Source organism: Synchiropus splendidus, chromosome 10, assembly GCF_027744825.2.
Source record: "Synchiropus splendidus isolate RoL2022-P1 chromosome 10, RoL_Sspl_1.0, whole genome shotgun sequence".
NCBI lineage: Eukaryota > Metazoa > Chordata > Actinopteri > Syngnathiformes > Callionymidae > Synchiropus > Synchiropus splendidus.
The window spans coordinates 3,275,438-3,292,981 of NC_071343.1; the positions used below are offsets into that span (position 1 = coordinate 3,275,438).

At 43.5% G+C, this 17,544-nt stretch overlaps 1 protein-coding gene across 9 annotated transcripts in view; it reads right to left on the minus strand.

The window, feature by feature from the left end:
• Nucleotides 1–17,544, minus strand: part of rapgef4a (Rap guanine nucleotide exchange factor 4a) — a 33,172-nt gene that overhangs the window by 15,325 nt on the left and 303 nt on the right. For 2 of the 9 annotated variants that reach the window (XM_053877526.1, XM_053877522.1), the window contains exons 1-2: nt 8,884–9,205; nt 4,615–5,076 (exon numbers count right to left, since the gene is read on the minus strand). Coding sequence is in view for 4 of the 9 variants with exons in the window: in XM_053877519.1 (XP_053733494.1) it covers nt 9,556–9,702; nt 11,657–11,745; nt 11,808–11,950; nt 13,330–13,450; nt 16,973–16,982 (510 nt within the window). In the remaining 5 variants the exon portion in view is untranslated. Of the gene's footprint in view, nt 1–4,614; nt 5,425–8,883; nt 9,206–9,555; nt 9,703–11,656; nt 11,759–11,807; nt 11,951–13,329; nt 13,451–16,972; nt 17,044–17,376; nt 17,393–17,544 lie in introns of those variants that run through there. The other 7 variants (XM_053877519.1, XM_053877518.1, XM_053877520.1 and 4 more) reach the window with 7 other exon arrangements.

The window sequence follows — 17,544 nt, forward strand, 5'->3', positions numbered from 1 at the left end:
CTCATGGATTCCATCTCACTGCAACTAACCTTCATTCCTCTCCTTTCTAAGGCAAACCTCCACCTCTCTAGCTGATCTTCCACTGGCTCCCTGCTCTCAATTTGCCCGTAATCACGTGTTAACTCAACTTTAGTGTGATTGAGATAAAAAAAAATGGATCTATTGAATGAAAAGATGTGCTTGATCTGATTCAGTTGAGGCAAATGTTACAGAAAAGTGAAGATATCATCTAGACAAAGATTCAAAATGCTTTAATAGTTTACAGGATAAAGTTCAAGACGGAGCTCTCAGTCTGACTGTTAATCCTCTTTCTCAAGCTCAGTGGTTCACAATGAGGACCATGATGCGAAATATACACAGGAGCAAAAGGTATCGGTATCTCAGCCTCCAGCCTTTGAATGGGGGCAAGTTAAGAAAAGAGTTTGGGAGCCCCTGCTCCAGACGGCATCGACACACGTGCTGAGATTTTATTAGCTTAATAAGGTCAGGGACAAAATGTAGAAGTTGTAAAGCCCTCAGCTCAGCCTGCCTCCAAGCGACCATGTTTTTCACGCCGCCCACACATCAGTGTTTACAGAGCCACATGTGAGGAAGACATGAACTACATGTGTCTTGTACCATCAGCGCAGCCCGAGGCAGAACACGTTACATAATGAGCATCATACGGCCAGCAGCAGCGCTACACGGCAGGAAAATGTCCCGCTTTAGTGCACGACACGCCGGCTATTGAAGGTCACACATGAATCTATACAATGAACATGAACATGAAAACCTTTTGAGCATCTGATGTTTAAGGAAACAACATCTGTCGGAGTGGTGCATGAGCTGGTTGGGCAAGACAAACATCATTTATAAGCTTGAAAATCAAACTACTTTTACTTAGGATTTGAATGATTGATGAAGGCACCAGCAGCCGTCGCTTCTACGATCCTTTCTTTTTGTTTCCATCAAGCCTTTCTGACAATTAAAGGATTAGTCCGGAGGCTAGCTCATTGTAAACCTCCAGAGACGGCGTGATCCTTGAGGGGGAGATGTTGTTCGACACAGCCATTACATCCATTTGGCAGGTGTGGTACAAGCTCTTAGCTCTGAGTGAGTCCCACAACACGTCACCAGCTCAGTCACTTTCTACAAACTTGAAAGTTTGTGTTTGAGTGGAGATTATTTCAAGGTGAGGCCCAGGCTTCCCTCTCCTCAGAAACCTCTTCTGGGAGAACCGATTCTCCTGCGTCTGCCCTGGGACCTCCTCCTGTTTAGGCCAGGGTCCGAGCCCCTAACCGCCTCACAGCTCTCATTTCTACTGTGTGTACAACAACCCTTCCAGCATCAGGTAACCAAAGCCAAACACAACGTGATCTCACCGGTTTGCTCCAGGTCAGGTCGACTTACTTTAAAGATCCTCCACAAAGATCCTTTTCACAAACACACGACAGAATTACATTCCACTACATCATATCCAAGCTGCACGTTGTCATGATGACATATATTGAAGCCATCATGTCGAACACAAGGCCCGCAGGCTACATCTGACCGCAATACCACCAGACAGCAACACAATTTTACAATGTCTTAAACTAATAAACAGCACTCCACCGCTCATACTGCATGTCCAGAAATGCAACAGTTGATGCTCCTGTGAGAGCTTCTGATTTATCACATCTTAACCAGTGGACAACAACAGTGGCTGCGGTTACATGCAGAGCGTAGCTGGACTACAGCAATAAAGCCAAGATTGTTACACGCAGAGACAATCGAGCTGAGTAGTTCACCTCCGTGACAAAGGGTGGCGCCATGAGCTCTTCACTCCTCCTGGTTCCTCTGACCATAGAGGAAGAGCAATGGAAGCTAACAGGCAGCAAGAAGCCGTTTCTGACTGTAATATTGAACTGTGTAGCCCCCGATGGTGCTAACAAGTTTAACTAGTCCAGAATAAGCGCGTCGGAGCGATGGACGCCGTCACCGCCATGGAGCTGTCATCATCCTCAACAGGCTTCCTTCACCAGTTGCTAACTTGGGGGTAATGTTGTCTTCTTAAACCAATAAATCACGTCTTCTAATCTTCGATCCAAACAACCAGGTGAAGGAAGTTGAAGACAGATCTGCAGATCACCGTCGTCGTGAGTTACTCCACATGTAAGTGAACATTTAAAAGCCCTAGACTGGACGGAAGCAGGAAACTTATTCGTCTCCTCTTCAAACCTTGGAACTGGCTTTTTAAATTACAAAAACTAGCTGCTCCCGTGAAGCTTGACGTTAAAAGTATCACAGGACAAACTGAGGCATGGAATGATCCATCTCTGCAGCGGTGAGGTTCACGCTGGCGTTCCTCATTTGCAGCCACACATTGGCTGGCACAAGTGGCCGGTCGATAGTCATGTGACACAAACAAGCTCGATGGTGCCCTGCTGACGTATGAGTGACCTGAAATACATTTGGAAATAGGCAAGGGGTGAGATCAGGACGTGACATTCAGACTGTGTGGGCCGGAGGTTGATCAAAGAGAGCCAGATTTGAGGCTTCTCTTTGAGGTCTCGCTTATCTAATCTTTAGTATTTGAACATTTCAGTTTTAAGTCGACACTAAGTCTGGATTACTTCTGGGTCTGTCAACACAGATAGAATTTAATGAAACTCAAACAACAGCAAACACTTCTCAGCAACATTTTAAATCAGGTTAATTTTGTTTCGGAGAAAGAGCAAAATAGCATGTTTTTAGTTTGCCTGCAGAAACAAATGAGTTGGGGGTGAGCTGGCTCACTGTGGACTGATCAGAAATAATGGTAGTAATACAGTTGTATAATGGACATGCAAATGTCATGGTCCAGGTATTATAAGTGTGTTAGAGGAGTTTGAAACAAATATCCATTCATTCAATCATATATAATATATGGAAGGCATATAAGTGGATGAGTAAATGCATTGCAATATAGAGAGGCCAAGATGTCTGTCTACATGTCTTTGTGTTTATATACTGTATGTTCATTTATCGCTTCATTATTCTTTATTAAGCTCCTGAGTAAATGTGGCTCGCACGGGGTTCATATGTACAGTAAATTCTGGACTATAGAGCACGCCGGAATATTGGCCGCACCCACTAAATTTAAGACATAAAACAGCCACAACGGTCTATGAGCCGCGGGTGCAGTGGTGCTGTCTGCGCCGTAGAAAGGTCAGTGGTGCACCAAGCTTAAACATGCCTGATGGTCACATTTGAACTAGTTTTGAAAACAGCGTCCAGCATGGAGACTGACTGATGAAACAAACTGGCCAATGTTCTGAACTTGAATCATCAACTCCTCACATATTTTATTGACCTCAAACTGGGCTGTTTTCGCCCGTGTGTCCCAAGTTCTGACACCACAGCCAGTCTCAGCTGCAGGAGATCGGCTCTGTGGGCGGAGCTGTGGACACACGGGTGAAAGCACCGCATTTTGAGCGCTTGAAGGTCAATAAAACGCCTGTGGTTTCATCAGTTCGATGTGACGAGGCTCAATATTTTGGCAGCATGACGTTCTTTAGCCTGTAAAAATGTATATATTAGCCACGTCTATATATAAGATGCAGGGTTCCGACCAACAGAACAGAAAAAAGCAGCTTATAGTCCAGAAATTACGTTAGCTACCCCAAAAGAAAAGCAAACAGTAGTTCAATTTAATAATTCAATTTAACCTTTACCTCCATGTCAATACCAAATTACACCGTTGAAAAAGTCTGTTTTGTTGCTTAAATGTTGAGATCGGTAAAGTACCAAAAATAAGTAGATGCGGATGGAAGGAATGAAATGAAAAATGGAAAGCGGAATCTTTGTGTAGAAAGCAGAGTGTTGCTGGAAGCCAAGTTGAACTGAACCGCAGAGATGCTACATGCTAACAAAAATCAAAGACAGGGCGCCTGACACACATTCTGTGTAGTCACTTTGCTGCTATCGACCGTTGTGGGCCGAGCAACATTTTGGCTTCACGCCTGAATGAGTTTGACCCCCAGGCTCGACCCGGCACTGGCAAACTTCAGAACACAACTCTGGTGTGTAGCACCAATATAAGACAAACGGCACACATGTTCTCAAGTCCAAACATTGCCACTGATGCAATAAGTTCATGCCCACTGAAGCATGAGCCCTTACACATCACAACGCAGACCTCAACTCCTGCTGTGTAATTGTATTTTCTGCCATGTGTAAACAACAAATAGATAAAGATCCATAATGCATGTACTTGACTTCCACTCGGCAGAAGTGATTGAAAGGAACAACGCGAACAAGCGTCTCCTCGTCGCCTGTCACGCTCGAGCACATTTTTGTGTATCAGCGTGCATGAGTGCTTCCTGAATAATTCAGCCGGCATTACGTAACCTACACAGTTCAAAGTGTGCTGGAACAATTCTGATTATCATGAGCTGATACAGGCACACTTCAGGCCACTTGGGAGAAACAATTGGGGGAAGACCCTCCCAGGAGAGGCTTCTGCACAGTTGGAACAGTTACACAACACTTACACACTTCAGCGCGCAACGCTCACACGCATCTAGGCTGAGTATGCCATGTCATTTATTTCACCTAAAACTAAAAAAATAACATATTTTCAGGCACTTGACTATTCAGAGGAGCAATAATTACCTGAAGATGCGGCAAGTGTGTCCATGCGGGTGTTTCACCTTGCAGTGCCGCCGTCAGGGAAGTCCTCACCTCCGACTTTGATCCGGTGACAGTGCGGAGTGATCCATCACAACAGGCTGTGAGAGTCACTGCTCGGAGCAGAGCTGAGTGCCAGTCAGCCGCCGACTTCTTCTGGGCAGCAGTTGCTAGGTGATAACTCAACCCCAGTCAGGAGTGCACGCTGATCCTCCCTCCCTCTCCCTGCCTCGCTCCTTTCTCCTCACTGATCTAATTCTTCCTCCAGAAAAAAAAAAAGTTTGCTGCAGCAGTAATCTGAAATGTCCAAACAGATCCACTCACAGTCTCACAGGTCAGATAACCCAGCATCCGAGTCAAGACTGCGGGACCTCCTTCCTCTCAGTCAGTCGTCTTCGGAAGGACAAAGTGCTGGTCTTATCAGGGACCAGGGAAATTCTCTGGAAACTTTGGAAATAGAATGATGCATGTCCCATCTGTCATCCCGTGATTGTTGCTGTTTATCAGTCTGTTAGCAAAATAGCTCCAAAACAACAGATTTCAATTCACATAAAGTAATGGGATATTTTCATCTGCGTGGTTAAATAGGCAACAACAAGCATCGCACAATGGGAAGTGAAATTGGCATCTATATGTATGTGACGCTTCCTTGGCCTCAGAAAACAGCATGCTGGGCTGTATTCTGCAATGAGTTTTCCTCGCATGTTCACTCAACGCTCAGTCCATCTAATCTGTAAATAACTGTAGCTACCAGCACTTTACAGAAACAAATGGCTGGAAATGTATTTGCTTAAAACGTCTCCAGAAAGGGGTTGGCAATACGGCAAAAATACATCATGACTTATTTATTGATTTTAAATAACTGTTATCACAATCTCTTTAGCATGATTTTATTCAAGTTTTTCAAGTCTTTCACACTCTTTGCCTTAGCTTCATACTGTCACTACTATGATTCTTTCTCTCTTTTGGAGCAGATTTATCTAGTTCTACATTTAGTTTTTATCCCACTTTTAAACCACATACTAAACTTTGTTGGTCTACGAGTGTCAATAAAGTATTTTGAAAGGAGACGTCACATTAGCCGGTGCATCTGCGGTGCTTCAGACGATGCAGAGGTGCTCTGCATCGTCTGAAGAATGAATCAGCTCATCACCATAGATCTATAGTGTATAGAAAGAATGTAACCGAATCCACGTGATCTCCTCACGTTGGTAGATCAGCAACATTGGCATGATATATATGATTTTCTTGAGCTGTATTTTCCCATAATTACATTTCAGGCTTTATTAAAAATCATACTGTGTTAGCATTTATTTAGACATGAATGATAACATTAAAAATAAAGTCTTTTTTTATTATTTCGGAGGTGCTAGACACGGTCATTTAAATTTCTCCGGCTCACATTACTTCGATTGTTCTATGACACGTAGCAAAATAGTTGATATAGATCTGTTTCATATTTCCTTTTTACTACAAATTATTTCACTTCTTCCCCTTGAAAAAAATATACATTTTATGGACACATTACTGGATTTGTAGTGTTTTCTCATCTAAATTTACCCTGCATTTACGACACACCATTCACTTCATACTTTTTTGAAGGTCCTATAATAAATTCCTTATGTTTTTATTCATTGTGTTTAAAGTCAGAGGCATTGGTACATAGTTTCTCATCACCCACTGGGAGGGACTGAACTGACAAAAGGCTTCACCAAGGATCCATGAGAGTTTCTCCTGAACCTCCTCCCAGTCTTCACACTGAGACTCTGCCACTTCCAGTTCATCACGTTCCTCCACTGGGTGCCCACCAGGCTGCAGTTACTGAGTGTAGTGACACACGTGCACCTCCTCTGTCATGCCACAAGCACACGCACGCACACACACACAAGCTCCCTCAATACTGTGTTACTCAGATCATGTGCAAAATGAAGCTCTCCTGGGTGTTTTTCATGACATTTAAATCCAAATATCAAAGCCTCCTGCTCGAAGGTCCGTTCTAGCCTCAGGCCAGTGAGAGAGCAGCGATGTCCGAGTCACAAATGTTGTTTTAATCGCTGTGGCCATCGGAAGCAGGACAGAAAAGGGAAGGACCGACGATAAAGCCGGAGCTCAGGTCAGCCAGTGAGGTCAGCCGTTAAAACAACAAGCGCTGACTGGTCGCTGTCCAAGACAATAACACATCCTGAACTACAAATGCTGGGCAAAAACCAGAGCAGCGCTCCACCTCCCATTTCAAACACAACACTGTAGCTTCTCCTTCTCCTTAAAAACAGATCCTTCATGAAAGTGCGTCCAGGTCATCGACACACAAGTGTTTTCATAAGCCTAAATCGCCAGACCAGGCCACTTATGAATCAATCTTCAACCTTGTTTATGCAACAAACTGTGATCCAGCGTGTGACCCACTTCTGTCAGGACCAACTCTTTCAGCACTGTTAGCTGCACAGGCTCGACAGATCGACTGGACCAGCCAGCAGCTGGGTCACTCCTCTGCAGATCCGCCTTTTTCTCCATTTCCTACAACACTTTGTAAAAATATCCGCGCAGCAGACGTAGTCACAGCAGCCCAGAGTCCCCTCCTCCTGGTTTTCCCAGAGTTACTCACTTGGGTGGTGTTGATGTGAAGGAGCAGTAGCTTTCATTTCCCTCCACAGGTGAGAGTAGAAACCCGACCGCTCCACACAACTCTGAAGACTCTGCACTGGTCTGATCGCACCCTCACTCGTGAACCCAGATACCTCACCATCTTCACCAGTGGGAACACCTTCACATATCGGTTGTGAAGGTCTGACACACACAGCCACCGTGATCACATGTGATAGGACCAACATTAATTTGCTATTTTTCTACGAAGGAAGTGATTGTTGGGCATTGATCGTAAATGCTATTAAACTCCCGGAGAAATGTCTTTTACTGGTTTTCCTCCAAATGAAATGCATTCCGCTCCAGGCACGAACCATCGTCCCATTTCTGAGAGGTCTGTTTTCGCCTGCTGTCGATCATCATTGGTAAAAGAAAATCAATAACATCATCTCGGAGAACATATAGCACGAGTGACCTCTGCATTCCTCCGTCCATGAAACAGCACACTTCAGCGATTCGCTGAAGAATTCATGTGAGGGGGAAACAGAGGATATAATCTATAACTGAGTTAGTGAGGGAGTAGGTTCTGCTGCTCCTCTGCGATATGAAGCCCATAAATGTTCGATACAACTGTACATATCACCCAAGTTAATGTGGTGAAACAGCCAAAGCCCACATCAGACCCTGCTGGGAGCTGCACAAGAGCCGAGCAGGAGCAAACCGTCTGAAGTGGTTGCCAGCCTCAGCAGGAGCACGTAACTTATCCCAGCGCCTCGGCAAACAGAGAACTCCTGCCAACTGAAATCTAACTTTTCGGGGAACAGGTTCTTGACGCTTCATTCTGAGCAACGTGAACGTGAAAAAAAAATCAAATCCAAGGAGACTTTGAAATGTATTATTATTATAAACTATTTTTTCATCATCTGTGAAGATGGTTGAGTATCAACTCCTCTAAGCATGAGATGAGAAGAGGAGTCTTGTTTACAAGTGAGGGCTGGTCGGATTTGTGCTTTCGGTCACGAAGAAGCGGCATGAATGAATAAAGAGCTGAGCTAAAGGGCAAAGCTCTGCATTTAAGTAAAAGATCCTGAATACAGATCGGATGAGATCCTCCAGGAGGGACTGAGAGAGAACGTCCCTGCAGTGGCCTGGCAACGCTGCGGTCTTCACCCGGGAGGACCTCAGGGAGAGGGATGATCAGAGGACAGATGGTGAAAATAAAAAGAATCCAACAGCACTCCAAAATAAATAGCTTTCTGTACGGTTAAAATATAATCTTCATTTACACTCAACGCTCGAATACTCAAATATAAATCTAAAAGTTAGACACCACACACAGCAGTTCAATTCGTCTTTCAAACAAACAGCTGCAACTACCAACTAAAATGAAACAAGCACAAGATAGTTCAGAAGATTGGTTTCTGGAGACAGATCACTACATTCAGCTCCAAAATGGAAACTTCTCTGTGGCATTTTCCTCAACAGCATGGCAACATATTTGCACCTTGATAGTTAGTTATACATGTTTAAGGAATAAACCTCGATCAGTTTGAAACAGTATCCCCTCGGATCATCATCATGAAATACAAACAGAGCAACTGTGCTGGCGCACTGCCAGTTAAATCCAATTTCAAGCACATGGGATCATGAAGGGAGAGCTGTTAAACTTACACTGGTCAGAGCAGCCACTTCAACGTGAGGCAGTGATGAAAAGATGAGACCTTATCTGCAACACACCTGGCAGAAGAAGGCGTCCTGTGGCCACAGCTGCAGTTGGAAGCCTGACACTACTCCCACATGATCCTCCGCACACATCCAGCTCAGCTGAGGTGTCCAGTCACAACATCCCCGACTCGTCCACTGACACAGACACACACCGCCCATAATTCCTCCTCTGCCCCGCGGTCCCAGAGGAAATGGGCTGTCTCGCTCAGGAAACCAACTCAGAGAAGGGGAGGGGGGGTCAACTGAACAGATCAACCTGGAGATTTACACATGGGTGGGACCGAGGAGATAAGAACTGGCCACAGATCCCAGTCGCTTATCAGCTGCAGATTTGCAAGGTGATGCGTGTACCCTCCGTGTCAGCGCTAATGAGTCATGACGTGAAGCCTTTACATAAGAGGGTCTGCTCTGTTTCTGATGTCACACTTGATTTAATAGAACCCAAGACATCCCCGCGTGCCTGACTCTACACTGATCTCTAGTGGTCACACCCCACACCGCTCTCTCTCTCTCTCTCTGACCATGAAGAAGGCGACAAATGAATGTGTGTTTTCAAAACGTGAATATTGTCGAGGCCTGTAGGAGGAACACACAGATGGACTGCTGCGAGTCACGTACCTCCCACAGAGACCTGAAGGCTCTCTGTTCGATGCGTAGGAGCTCGCTGAATTCCCTGGTGACAATAGTGGCATGTCGAGGGGTGTTGTCCAGAATGGACTCCCCAAAAGCCGTGCCGGTCCCCAGCGTGCAAATGGTGACGGCGTCCTGCATCACACAAAGACACCAAAGTCTGACACCCTGGGACAGTTTTAATCATGATAATAATAACAATAATAAACGGGGCAGCAGATTAACGGTGGCGGACACTAACAGACTCAACATACTCATCCGCAAAGCTGGTGATGTGGTGGGGGTGAAAGTGGACTCCTTGGAGACAGTTATGGAGAGAGGGATGCTCCTGAAACTAAGGAACATCCTGGACAACATCACTCACACCCTCCATCAGCTCCTGGTCCAATACAAAAAGCGCATGGAGCAACAGACTGAGACTACCCAACTCAAAGACTGGGCGCCACAGGAGGTGCTTTCTTCCTGTGGCAATAAAAACCTACAATTCATCCCTGAAAAATTATAATGAAGGATTATTTGGCATGTTTTTTTTGCACATTGTTTTCTAAGCACTTTTGTATCGCTTTTTTTGCACGTTATAATATAATTATTTTTAATTTATTTTGATATGTTGGGTATAGAGCATGTTACAAACACAATTTCCCTTGGGATTAATAAAGTTTTCTGATTCTGATTCAACACATGATGGTGTGATGTGGAGCACCAAGCCAAACCAAGCCACTCCCTTCTATTTTTCTTCATTCTTCAATTCTATAGGAACAAAAGTAACTCCCACCTGCAGCATCAGAGAAGTTAGGACGTGTTTCAGTTCCCATCTGCTCGCATATTGATACGTTTTCCAGTATATTATTTGCTGGTTTAAAGACACACAACGTGACTTTGTCTTTTGTTTGATATTTAAAATTAACTCACTCTAAAATGTCTTTCATTTAAAAGGTGAAGGTGAAGTTGATTATTTCAGCGATTCGAACACATGTTGTTCTTCATAAGGCCAGATTTTGCGGCTTGTCCTCAGAACAATGACAATAATAATCATTTTGCGACAAGTGCTCTTTTTTTCTGGCTTGAGCACCAGCTCCCCAAAATGTCTGCGCACATGCCTGATATAATAGCATTCTCATGTATTTTGACAGCTCCATGTTGCATATTTATATTTGATACAGAACGAGAGCGTGTCTCAGTAAACATTAAAAAAATATTCAGTTCAATGAATGTCATTTTGTTTGGAGAATCTGTATTTATTTTAGAGCAAAATGTATTTTTTTTATCTTTAATAACTGTTGGATTGGACTACAAAAGAAAGTTTTAAAAAAGTTGGAGAAAATATAAATGGAATTTACATTCAAAGGGATTGAAATCACATAAATGTAAACACAATATTTTCATACAGCAATCGTTTTTAGTATTTAAAGATTTATTTTAAATGGTCGATCAGAGGTCCGAGTCCGGCCCAGCCCAGGGGACGATCATTTGCAGCATGTCACCTAACACATCAAAGTCACCTCAACAACAGGCTTGAAAACTTTTGGTTAAAAAAAAATAAAATAAAATACTAACCAGAAAGGCACTGTGACAGACTATTTTCATCATCATTTAATTCCCCAAACGAACAGCAGATGTATGTTTGGGGATGGCGCTATGGCAGACGGCAGAAGAAGACGTGAAGACGACAGGCACCACTGAGAAAACCTTCGGAACAGTGGTAAATCCTCATTGTGTCACCATAGTTACATGACAGGAGATTTATTGCAGTGACCTTAGAAGTCTTAGGCATACCCTCTGCCACTCTGTGACTGGTGGAGGCAACAGCGTCACCAGGAAAGAGCAAGTATGACTGTACACGAGGGATAAGAACGAAAAGGTAAGCCAAGCATTTGAGCCCTGCAATGCATGCTGGGATGCCCAATTTGGTTTTCTGATTGAGTCAAAGCTTTTTAAAGTTCCTGTTTCAAGAAAACGACGATGAAACAGTGAGGTAATTGCGAGCGTTATTACTTGACCACTTGAGTGCAAAGTAAGAGTGTAGTTCATCTTGCGACAGTGCAGCTCTTGAAGTGGTTTTGAATGAGCGTAAATAGACGAGTCATACCTGGTAACTTGAAGTCTCCGACACTCTCACGTCCAGGGATCCGGAGAGAACAGCATACCAGCTGGTGCCGATGTCTCCTTGGCGGTACACTGAAAGAGAAAGCTTCCATTTCTTTTTCTCCGTTAGGGCCTGAAACGTTCTTACTACATACACATGATTCCCTTCTCCAGACATTCATAGAAGCCACAGAGACAGATCTGCTGCAGAAGGCCACGGTGGAATCTTCTGAAGGCCTTCACGTCCCTAAGTCGGGACATGATGATGTCAACATCCTCCCCGGAGCGCTCCTCGGGCCTGCAGGACACAACCATAAATATTGCACGCTTTATTAAGACATTGTTTCATTTAAAACCATCATGAACCCTCTGTTCAAAGATCTCTCTGGTCAAACACTCTCTGATTCTCTGTACAGTACATTATAAAGTGTAGCCCAAAACAGCTGGACGTACGTCAGGTCAAAATCCCTGTTTATTAACAGTCCTGAAGAGATTTGAAACAGAATGTGATCTCAAACTCTCTTTTAAATAATGGAGGTTGATTCAAGGATGAAGGTCCACTGCTGACCCCGCCTCATTTCAACTAAAAATGCTATCTGCATTTCAAAGTTCCCAGAGTAACTGTTGGCATTCATAAGCCCTGCTTTCCATCCCAGTTTAATCATCCCGGCAATGATTTAACAGACGATCCCAGTATTTAAAGATGAATTTTGTGTCTGTTTTATCAATTTGAAGCTCAAAAGTACCACCTGAAACGACTCATGGGCTTTATTTGGACACATGGGACTTTAAAATGTTTGTGCTGAAATTCAGACTGCTGTGTTACTCAAAATAAGACAGTGTATGTGAGGAGAGCAGTGTCTAGCAACAGAACAATATTACTGAGCAAACACAAGCTGCGTCGCTTTCACTGGCCGATGGACTTTGTACTCTGTTTTCTCATGAGTACTACACATGAACCTCAATTAAATGCAAAAGAAATCAGTAATATCAACTTGATATTGATGAAAACGTTTTAAACATTTTAAAACATTTTCAAAAACATTTTAAATTAATGTATTTTACAGTTCATGTTATTTTTCAGCTCATGCACACAGTGAGAAAAAGAAAACATGTTTACAAACTGTATATTAGAGTCCAAAACAGACATAATTTATTGTTATTTCTTATTTTAAATTCCATTTGGGATTCGATTGCAACGCCCAGTCTCGCCACTAGATGGCACTGTAAACGGGTACTTTCGACTGAACACGACTTTTATTAACTGTTGCCGTGACTGTATTTCATCGAGGGGTTCCGGATTGGTAACCTTGGGCTCTAGCGTTGGTTAGCGATTCTCAGGTTGTCTTCTGGGTGAACATCGGACAGGTTAAACTTTTGAAACGCCGCAGTTCGCAGGAAACTCGAGTCACCCAGATAAAGCTCCGAGTTCATTCATAAAAGTCGACAAAAAAAACTTAATCTAAATGTAGCTTGTGACTGAATTCAAACTAACGTACTAACGTGATCAATACCAGCACACACGGTGGTGATGGTGAAAACAGACGCCTCGTTCCATTTTCATGTGTTTATTCCCGCAGCCACGTGCACATCAGGGCCTCTATTTTACATCTGTCACACACACAGAAAGGCACTGCAGGTGCGGCGAGAGTTCACGATCAGATTTGAGTCGGTTACCTTTTGTCCAGACAAACAATCCACTCAGATTCCGACGAGCCGGAGGACGCGTGAGCTGCGACCATCTTGAGCCGCTGCAGGACCAGAACCAGAACTGGACCGACTGAGACTGGATCCTCACCTGCCCACAAAAGTGCATCAGCAGAAAATCAATGTGAAACCAGTAAAGCCACGGCTAATGTGCGCGGGCAGACGTGACTGCAGCTGAGTGGAAACTTCACGGAGAGGGAGTTCTATTTGCACAGCACTTGATCTGTATCCAGGGAACCGGGGAGTCTGATGTCTTTGGATGAACAGCGACAGGAGAATTTGACACGAAATAATTCTTGTGGCGCGATCAATGCTCCATTCAGCCTCTAAAACTGGCGTTTGAGGTCATACTGCAGCACAGCACTGAGGATGCGGAGGATAGTGACGCTAGTTTGAGGCTCAGTCTTTTCTCGTTTGATCATTTTCTCTTTAAATATGTTGCTAAATAGAGACCTGGAGATGTGCACACATATGCCAGAAGTCTCGACTGAATTACATGGGTGCATGTCATTTGAGGAATTTGAGATTCTGAGACACTCAAAGTGACGTCTTCTGCACACAGTGGGGGCAGGTACTGGGCTGAAAGGTGCAAGTTCAAGACCCATTGTCATGAAAGGTGCGTCACAACAGCAGTAAGCCCGTGACCCAAGGCTACTGTTTTATTGGGTTCTTTAAGCCAACACATTAAAAACGTAGCTGACCACGCCCACCATGACAGTTGCCTTGACTTGTCAACAGCAAAAATATCTCGGAATAGAAATAGAAATAGAATAGAAGTACATGTTTTTTTGTTAGAAAATGACCATCGCATCAATAGCTCGCATCAAGTCACCAAACCCATGGGATGGTACTACTGGACCCGAGTGCTGCATTTGACCCAGTTGATCCCAACATTCCAAGTCTGTCCAACCAAAGATGTTCAAAGGTTCAGTCTGAGGTGGCTTTCGTGAATACGTTGCTCTCACTGCGATCGTGTCACAATTCTAATCCCTCTTGTGACATATTTAAAAATGCATCATGCAAGTGATGCTTCATCCATGAGCTCACCTGGCTTCAGTGACTGTTTCTGAACCAGTCAGAAGCGGACTGTAACTACACTGCTCAAAAAAGTAAAGGGAACACTAAAGTAACACATTCTGAATGGATGAAATGTTTTTATTAAATACTTTGTTCTTTCCACAGTTGAATGTGCTAACAACAAAATCAAACAGAAATTATGAATGAAAAGCAAAAACCCACGGAGGTCTGGATTTGGAGTTATACTCCAAATTAAAGTGGGAAAACACACTACAGGCTGATCCAACTTTGATGTAATGTCCTTTAAACAAGTCAAAATGAGGCGCAGTCATGTGTGTGGCCTCCATGTGCCAGTATCACCTCCAGATGAGGTGGCGGATGTTCTCCTGAGGGATCTCCTCCCAGATCTGGACCAGTTACATTGTGTTGTTTAAGTGCTCCCTTTATTTTTTTGAGCAGTGTAAGTTCACAAGCCCCTGGTACTACCTGCTGATCAGATGATACACCAGGAAGCTGGACCACGTTGCACAGATCCTCGTCTACAAAAAAGGATTCCAAGGTTTAGTTCAATAAAGCTTAAATTGCTGAGAATATCCTCCACTTTTCTTCATCTACTTTGGTCCACATTGATCTTGATAATTTCACGGCTGCGGGGAGGGATGGCAAAATAAAGTTTCGGTGACTAACTCACTCCCACAGAAGAAACATGGCATTTGTAAAGGTGTCCAAAGGAGTTCAACAGAATTACCAGCTTGCAAGTCATATGCAGGAGCACCGATTTAAGAGACAGTAAGGGATGTGAAGATAATGGAGTAGCTGCTGTCCATTTAACTGACAGGAAATGTGTCGAATGCCGCAAGCAAGGAAAATTATCTATAACCACAAACCTCATCGACCTTTTCTGAAACAATACCCGGTCTGACCTGAGAGTGGTGATCACTGCGACAATGACAGGAAGAATGGTGCTCGGTAATAAGGGGTCATGTAATGAGGGGGTCCGCTGAACTACTTCAGTAACCTTGGCAACCCAGGCGATCAAATGCTCCGGCTTAACAAACACTGTGTGTCAACAAGAGCCAACCTTTAAGTAAAAACACAGATCTTCCGCTTCCTTCTGTGTCACATAGCTGCAATAGCAAGTAAGCAAAAATTCCAAATTATACAGGACACACCAAGAATAAAATAATGATATTATTATATGTAAATAATTATATATTATTATTATTATCTTTCATTCTGAATTCCGCGTCTTGTGTTTGTGGCGTTTTAAAAATATTCATCTCCCTCCACCATCATTACGGGATATAATGTTATGTATGTAGTGTTTGTAATACAGTAGTTCACCAGCAGATGGCAGCATTTTATTTCAGCGACTCAATCCTACAAACTTATTCCTCCAACATCCAGGGCTCAATTTAACTGGTGATGCCTGGTATCGCACGACAAAAGATAATATGAACAACACATGCAGATATTTAAGAGCAATATAACACACTATTACTCCAAACTTTCTGGCAATAAAGCGTGTCTTCTGTTATTAATTGGATTCGACCGTCTTCAAGCGGTTGCCATGACGACCGAGCTTGCGCGTCGGCATGCCATGTCAGTGCTAGGAGAAAGGAGAAGACCACTGATATGCATTTGGAGACCCACTGTTGCTAGGAGATGATTGACATAGTAAACAGCCGCACATGTGTGCAAAGAAAAACTTGAAATTACTCCTTAGGGCAGGAATCCAGGACTGGCAAAGTGGTGAAGCAAAGCCAAACATTATAGCAGTATGTTAAAGTATTCAAGGATCTGTACTGAACTATAGCACCGGCAACCGACAGTATATCCTATCAGTTATGTAAAAGACTGCATATCAGACATCTATGACTCAGATGGAATGTGAGGCCAGATAACTCCAGAGGAAATGCCTGAGGATTGGACTTTGCCCAGAGTCGTCTCTCTGAATGATAAAAAGCTAATTTATAACTTTGATATGGCTGGATGAAGAGCACAGCACTCGTGGTTTCATGATGAGTCGCACAGCGAGTTTGAATGAAGAGAAAATTAGCTGTTTTAGGTGTTAGAAATGAAGCAATCAATAATGTACACGCTGCACTGTTAAATATTAACGTACAACTTTGGGCAATTGTTTTCACTGGGTCTGTAAATGAGAGCACCATCTGTTAACAGTGTGTGCGGATGGCTGAAATCTCGATGTCAGACCACTGTAAACGCTCTGTCATCTGATAAAGCTGCATTTATAAGTCACTTCATGTCATGTAGCGAGACCCTGCTCTGTCAACATGGCCTCCGCCACGGTGAACTCCCTGTGAATTTTGCAAACTAGTGGATCACATGTCTCAATCATAATGGAGTAACAGACTTCAGCTTGGACAGTCGTAAACTAATCTGTCATCTCACAATGCATGTGGTTCACTGCAGTCAAGCTCGCAACTCAAAGATGATGAGTCATGTATTTCTGTCCTCGGTAGTTACAGCAGCTCACCTCCCATAATGATGAGTAAAAGTCCAAAGATCAATGAAAATAAAAATGTATTCTTGTTTTATTTTCCCTTAACCTGACTAAGAAGGCAGTGAGTCATACCTTCATTCATTCACGTATCCTGAGGGTAGCTGTAACCATTCCGATCTCCATCGTACGGGGCAGGGCACACCCTGAACAGGACACAGACAGAAACACTCACCATGTACTTTTAGCACAGCATCTTACATGTTGCACTTATATGAAATACATCTGCAAAAACAATAGGTCGCTCTGATACCGCAAGAGGTTGGAGCATGTGCTGGGAGCGTGTTTAAACTAAGCACTCTGGTTTCCTCCAGCTCTCCAAACAAACAATTTAATGTTCAACAAAACAGTCTAGATTCAGGAGTTGTCATTGAGATATCTTCTTATCGCTCACACTCAGTCAGTCAACTGGCAAAGATGATTTTGTGGTGTGAACTAAGTGGATCACTGAAGACTGAATGGATTGATAACATCTGTACCTGTGAGCCTGTGGTTCTGGGATGGACGGGCGACATGAAAATCAAGTTAAGGTCGAAACAAACTTGGGTGAAGGACAAGCAAATACACACCTACATATTTCAGCAATTCAAATGTGACTTCAGCGTTACATTGTTCAAGAGTTCATGTTAGCATTCAGAGCCGTGGCG